Source organism: Triticum dicoccoides, unplaced genomic scaffold (genome assembly GCF_002162155.2).
Source record: "Triticum dicoccoides isolate Atlit2015 ecotype Zavitan unplaced genomic scaffold, WEW_v2.0 scaffold172284, whole genome shotgun sequence".
NCBI lineage: Eukaryota > Viridiplantae > Streptophyta > Magnoliopsida > Poales > Poaceae > Triticum > Triticum dicoccoides.
Window position 1 is genome coordinate 375 of NW_021222006.1, and position 6,663 is coordinate 7,037.

Below are 6,663 nucleotides of genomic sequence, written 5' to 3' on the forward strand. Positions count from 1 at the left end.
AGACAATACCCGGACCGCAAAAGAGGTTCTCCAAAAATGACACCTCAAAAAAAGAAATAATGTACAAGCGTTGCCATCTTCCGATCAAGGATATGAGTTTTCACCTTGGAGAAAGTCTAAGATCCCAAAAGCAATGCCTTCAGCAAGGCCATTAGCAGGCACAACCAATGAAGGCCACCATGAGTTTTCACTCTGGAAATCGCGGCTGGCACTCGAGAAGCACCACTAGAAAATGTTGTCCACGTGTGTTGTCGCCCCCTGCTGCCAAGGCTGCCGCTACAAGCCCTCAACACCCGACACACATGAAAAACATGTGTTGCCATTCTTCATCGCAACCAAAACTGCCCTCCGACATTACCAGATTCCGATCGCAGCCACCATGACTTTATTCACCACTACCAACACCGTGAAAAACTATACTTAGACATGTCCCATGGCACCAACAAGGCAGCAAAGCTATGCGCCACGCCCTCATGTAGCCTCTCTGGCCGAAGATGAGGGCACGCCTGACCGGATCAATTCCGATCTAGATATCCAGTGGCGCCAAGTGCCAAAAGCTGAGATCTCCGAGGGGAAGACTGGAACCCATCGGTGTCTAGATCGATGTTTTGGAGCTTGAGGAACAGCAAGGCCAACCACCTCTTTTCCAGCCAAGCACACCCACCGACCATCCACTGGATAACCGGACTCCAACAGCCGCTACTGCGCCACCATCACCAACAGCCACACCAGGGGGACGCCCGCAGCTCACGCCGCCCTTGGCCCTCGCCGCCTGCGGCCAGATCTAGTCGTGCTGTCCGTCGCCGTCCCTGGCGCCTAGGTGCATGCCACCAGCTGCAGAGGAGCAGCGATGTTGCATCCTCTTGCACCTCCACCATAGCGCCCAGCCCGCGCCACGCCCTGGCCCGAAGCGTCGGCCGTGCCGACCCCTAGCAGGCGAGAGAACCCCGAGGCCCCATTGCTGCTGGTAACGGCTGGGCTTCGCCTCGGGTGCACCTTCTGGCGGCGGCGAGGGAGGAGTAGGGAGGAGAAGGGGGCCTAGCAAAGGAGATCGGTGAGCCCTCCCCGGCCACCTCGTGGGTGGCGGTGCGGGAGGGTTAGGGCGGGGGAGATGGGAGCAAGATGGGATAATCTCACGACAAAATCTACCGGCTAATATCGCCTTAGTCTCAAATTACTTGTCTTAGATTTATCTAGATACAAATGTATCTAGACAGAGACAGAGAGAGTAAATAATAGGATGTGCCAAGTAAAACGAAATGGCCCCAAAGAAGTGTTTAAAAATGTCCAAAAAGTTTAATTTGAGCACCATAAGATACCGGGCTTTTAAAAAAACTATTTCCTCCCAATTCATATTACTTGTCGCTCAAATAGATGTATTTAAACATATTTTAGTGCTAGATACATCATTTTGAGCGACAACTAATATGGACCGAAGGGAATAATATTTTACACCCGAGTTATTTAGCTAAAAACATACAAAGGCCGCCATCCTTTAAAAAAACTACCACAACATAGCCATGGATTCAAAAAAAAATCAGGACAATTCACATATATAGGCAGTTAACATGCCTATAGGATTAAAAACGGACACAAATGTAAAAAACAAAAGTTGCCATGCTTCTAAGTAATAAATTGCCACATATCCATGGTTTCATATGTACATGCATGCATAGTTAGAAAAAACAAGAGAGTTTGTCGTATTGTTTAAATTTGCCATTGCTTTTAAAAAATTGTTGTGTGAGCAGCAAACAAACTGACATGTCTCTAATTTTTTTTACCATGGAGCTGAAATTTGCAATGGATGTAAAACTATCGATGGGCCGGGAAAGTAATTTGCCATGGATGTAAAACTAGCCTTGCTTCTGCAATGCAAATTTGTCATGGCTTAGAAATTAAAGCTAGAAAAGAATATCTCATTGAACATGGCAAGTATATATATTTGTACAAAAATAGGTCATGTGGCAACTTAAAAAAATTGAAGCATGGTCACATTGTAAATTAAGAAAAAAAAGCTATTGTGATAATAGAAATTGTAGAATAATTTGTACTGGACACATGGCAATATAGCAAAATTTTGTTGTTTTCCTAATAAAAAATCATGGCAAATTTGATATGGGAACACATGTGAACTTGCCATCATAAAAAGTTACCATGAGAGCAACCAAAAAACTACCATGCAATAAAATTTTGAAATGTTTGTAAAATTTCTTCTCAAAACACACACGACAATTACAAAAAGAAATGTACTTAGTTTTTTTGAGAACAAAATTATTCCTATATCACCTATACGTGCATTGCAGAATTTATTACTCTCATAATATAAGATGTTATTACAACCGGTATATTCACATATTGGTTGTAATAACGGGAGATGATTCTCGGGTGCACCACCCCTATATGAGTATTAAATCCGAAAAACAAATCGGGGAATTTTTTTAAAAAGGGAATTTGGGGATATCAAACATGGATGCCCAATTACTCATGTGTGAAGTTTCGTAAAAAATACCAGGAAGCGCATTCTCAGTAAAAAGACAAAAAAATCATGTGTAGAAAAAAGAACTGTTTGGATGTATCGTAGGTCAGCCTATATTTTCTTCACCATGGATACATTTCCTGGTATTTTTTCACGAAACTTCACACAGAAGTAGATCAGACACCCATGTTTGATATCCCCAATTTCCAAGTTTTTTGAAATTTAGTGATATTTTTTTGAAATTAATATTCATATAGGGGAGTGGAGCACCAAGAGCTCCTCTGTATTTTCCTTGTAATAACATCTTATAATATGAGACGGAGGGAGTATGTTTCTCTGCCATGGCACATATACATACAATATAGTAATAACTCATATTTTGTTTTCACCAGAAGATAAAGAGCCAATGGCGGTGAGGATGGTTCAACAAGAGAATGTATCTGGTGAAACGAGCGAACTGGTGCGCCGAGTGCACCAGCGACATATGGGCCATTGGATGCAAAAGACAGGGACAGGATCGGTTAGAAGATGGGCCTGCTGGTACATTTTCAAAACAGTCCTTACAGCATAGGTAAATCAAGCAAATTGACCTCCGCCCGCACTCAAGGTCGTCTCCCTCCCCTTCCATCTCCTGTACCAGCACAGCCGCCGCCGCGAGCTAGGGTTATGGCCCAGCGAGCTCAAGAACCAATCTCCCTCCCTTGAGACAAATTTGTGCGAGTTGCCTCCCTCTCTCCCTCCCCCCTCTCTCTCTGACATCAAGCGCGAGCGCCCCAAATCACATGGTCCGTCGGCGGCTCGCCGCGATTGCGGCTACCTAGCGACACGGCGCTGCATCTCTGGGGATATCAATGCCGCGGTTGATCAGGAGCCAGCCATCGTCTTTTTATTGCTAAAGGATCCACGGTATGAGCACCAAATGTTGTTCTTCTGTTATGCACATGCTGTCTATTTTTTCAATCCTCAAGCTTCACCGATTTGTTTGAATCTAGTGGCATTTGGGAAACTGAATATTATGAGCACTAAATTGATGCCTGACGTGCAGTTATAATGGGGAAAAAATGCCACTAATTAAACCCGACAGTGGAAAATAGATGAAGGGACCCGTTCTGGTTTGTGTATAATTTTCATGTACGCTTGCTAATTTTATAAAAAGGTTTGTGGATGAAGAGACTTGATATGTGATCAAACTATTACCTGGGAGCCTTCATACATGGCAAGATTGTATTAATTACTAGTTGCTCATGTGATGTTCTAGACATGTATTTCACGAAATCAACGAGGGGATCTGTTCTGAAGCGACTAAAGATGTTCTTGGTATCCATTTAAATTTTTTCATGTTAAATGGAAAGGCCTTAACAATGTTTGATTGAACCTTCTCTGGCATTACTACTTAAAAGTGCTCCCCAATTTGTCTTTCCGCAATCATATTGTTGCTTTTCTCTGACTTAAAATATTGATAAGTGCTGCTTTCTTGTAGGTTACTCCAGTTCTGTACTTTTGGACATGTATGTGATGTTTTGTCATTTTTTTGCATGAAAACAGGTAACCATGGAGTCAATGGCAAGTGCTGCTCTAAGTATTGGGTCAACTACGGCAATGGGAGTTGAAGATGATGCCAGCAGCTCTGCCGTGGTAATTAACGTGTTGCATTGGTTATGTATGGCACATTATTTTGTGACTTGATTGATTTTTTACCTCAAATTGGTAGGGCATGATCCAGTTGGTGGGAAATGATGAAAATACCTACAACATGCCAAAAAGAACTACCAGTCTTCCGTTTTGTGTAAGTGTTTTTTTCACGTCGATTGCACGAGCTTTAGTTCATGAACTAAACCGCTGTTATATTGCATTTTAAGGGGTCAACATATGAGCCTGAGTGTGATGATAACTTAAAGCCCGTAATTGGCATGAAGTTTGACACCTGGAAAGAGGGCATGGCACTATACAAAATGTATGCTCATGAGGTTGGGTTCTTGGTCCGCACATGGACAACACACAAAGATGATCAGGGTGTACCAGTGTGGAAGAGGTTTGTTTGTGCAAGGGAAGGTTGGCGAAAGGTGGCCACAGATGAGGAAAGGATAAAGCCTAAACGGAACTTCAAGTTAAGCAGGTGTGGTTGTGAGGCTATGATCGGATTCAAAAGGCAAGATGACGGCAAATACGAGGTTGCCCGATTTGTCCAATCGCATACGCATCAACTTATTTCGCCAAGTAAGAGACATCTCATTAAGTCAAAGAGAGAAGTAAGTAGTGAGTTGAGGACAAAATTACTTACATGTCATAAGGCATTGGTTGGCACATCTGCAGCATATCGCTTGCTTAGTGTAGAGAAGGGGGGCCAAGCAAATGTAGGTTGCACAAAGCGTGATTTACAAAACTGCCACCGTGATTTTAAAAGAGCAATTAAGGGAGCAGATGGACAGATAATAGTAGATATCATGAAGAATAAGCAAGCTGCCAATCCAGCCTTCTACTTTGATTACCAACTCGATGAGAATGATAAACTTACAAATATTTTCTGGGCCGATAGTATATGCAGAAAAAACTACTCATTGTTTGGTGAAGTGGTGTCTTTCGACTCCACATACCGCTTTAATAGGTATGACTTGGTGTTTGCCCCTTTCACTGGAGTTAACAACCACAAATCTTGTGTTACATTTGGTGCTGCTTTTTTATGGAATGAGAAGCAAGAATCTTATATATGGTTGTTCAAGACTTTCTTAAAAGCAATGTGTGGGGTTGCACCTAAGCTAATCATTACCGATGATCAAAGCATGAGAATAGGGATAGAACATGTTTTCCCGAACACTATACATAGACTTTGCATGTGGCACATCCTCATGAAGCTTACGGAAAAAGTTGGTGCGACCCTAAAAAATAGTCCAGATTTCCATGAACAGTTTATGTCATGTGTTTGGGGATCAGAGACACCAAACGAGTTCGAGTCAAAATGGTGTTCAATAATTAATGATTTCGGGCTAGATGATAATACATGGTTGTAGAAGAAGTATGAGTTACGACGATCATGGATTCCGGCATATTTTACTGATTTCCACCTTGGCGGAATCTTGCGTACCACATCAAGATCTGAGAGTGAGAATACATTCTTCAGACACTTTACTAACCGGAACCTTGCCTTGATTGAATTTTGGGTCAGATTTGAAACAGCTTTGGAGGAACAACGGCAAAAAGAATTACAAGAAGATAATGCTAGCCTTCATACACTGCCTATACTCAAGACTTGTTGGAGTATCGAGAGTCATGGTAGAGAAGTGTATACTCATGAGGTTTTTGCTGAATTTCAGAGTCAGGTGCTAGCAGCGAGGGATTATTGTCATGTCAAAACAATCACGCAGATTGGTGAGCTCCGCACCATCAGCATTAGCAGCAACAGTGGCAAGGTTAGACAAGTTAGTTTCAACACTAGCACTAAGGAAACACACTGTTCTTGTAGGATGTTTGAATCCTTGGGTATCATTTGCCGTCGCATCATTGTTGTCCTAAAGAATGAGGGTTGTAATGAAATTCCTAGTCAATATGTGCTACATAGGTGGACTAAAATGGCTGCGCGACACCTTGCCTATGATGCCAACGACCATGAGCTACAAGGGTCATCTACATGTCTTCCACCTGTCATAAAGAAGTTGTACGCGGAAACATGTTCAAATTTCAGCCTGGCATTTCATGTCGCAAAACATAGTGAGGAGAAGATGAGATATCTTCACAAGGCTATTGGTGATGCCTACACACAATTGGGGCAGGAGGGAACAGTTAGTGAGCAAAGTAAAGTTCAAGAATTTGAATCCTTCGTTGGAACATCATTCCCAACTGTGATCAACATTCACCCACCAGATGTAGCAAAAACAAAAGGGAGTGGTAAGAGATTGAAAAGGGGCTCGAAGCAGACCGTGACCCAAAAGAAAAAGAGGTAAAGTGACGAACCATGAAAATTTTGTTCATGCCCTTTCTGAAGTTGTACTAACATGGTTTTGTTACTCTTTACAGGGCCAAAGAGCATCACAAAAATAAGTAGTTGTGGTGGTCTCACTGATGCGATGTTGGAATAATTATTTTTAGTCATTTTGTGTAGACTTGGTATAGTGGAAATCAATCCATTCAAGTCTGTGCTTCTCTGTCATTTACGCACTTTGATTGTTCCAGTGCAAAATGGCCGTATGTAA

At 42.4% G+C, this 6,663-nt stretch overlaps 1 protein-coding gene and 1 long non-coding RNA gene across 2 annotated transcripts; both read left to right on the plus strand.

The window, feature by feature from the left end:
• The first annotated feature begins 3,171 nt into the window (after positions 1 to 3,171).
• On the plus strand, positions 3,172 to 4,263 carry LOC119344535. Its single transcript, XR_005166714.1, has 3 exons — positions 3,172 to 3,382; positions 4,022 to 4,111; positions 4,188 to 4,263. It is a non-coding gene; the product is annotated as an uncharacterized LOC119344535 (long non-coding RNA).
• A 1,286-nt stretch (positions 4,264 to 5,549) lies between these two features.
• On the plus strand, positions 5,550 to 6,620 carry LOC119344534 (protein FAR1-RELATED SEQUENCE 1-like). Its single transcript, XM_037614932.1, has 2 exons — positions 5,550 to 6,410; positions 6,488 to 6,620. The coding sequence occupies exons 1-2, from the start codon at positions 5,938 to 5,940 to the stop codon at positions 6,513 to 6,515; spliced, it is 501 nt and encodes a 166-aa protein (XP_037470829.1). The 5' UTR covers positions 5,550 to 5,937; the 3' UTR covers positions 6,516 to 6,620.
• Positions 6,621 to 6,663: the final 43 nt, after the last annotated feature.

What these genes read in the sequence shown, in the direction of transcription:
- LOC119344534 (XM_037614932.1), top strand. Translation starts at nt 5,938, where the DNA reads ATGTTTGAATCCTTGGGTATCATTTGCCGTCGCATCATTGTTGTCCTA. An exon ending in GTGACCCAAAAGAAAAAGAG is followed by an intron (nt 6,411 to 6,487) that starts GTAAAGTGACGA and finishes TACTCTTTACAG; the next exon opens with GGCCAAAGAGCATCACAAAA.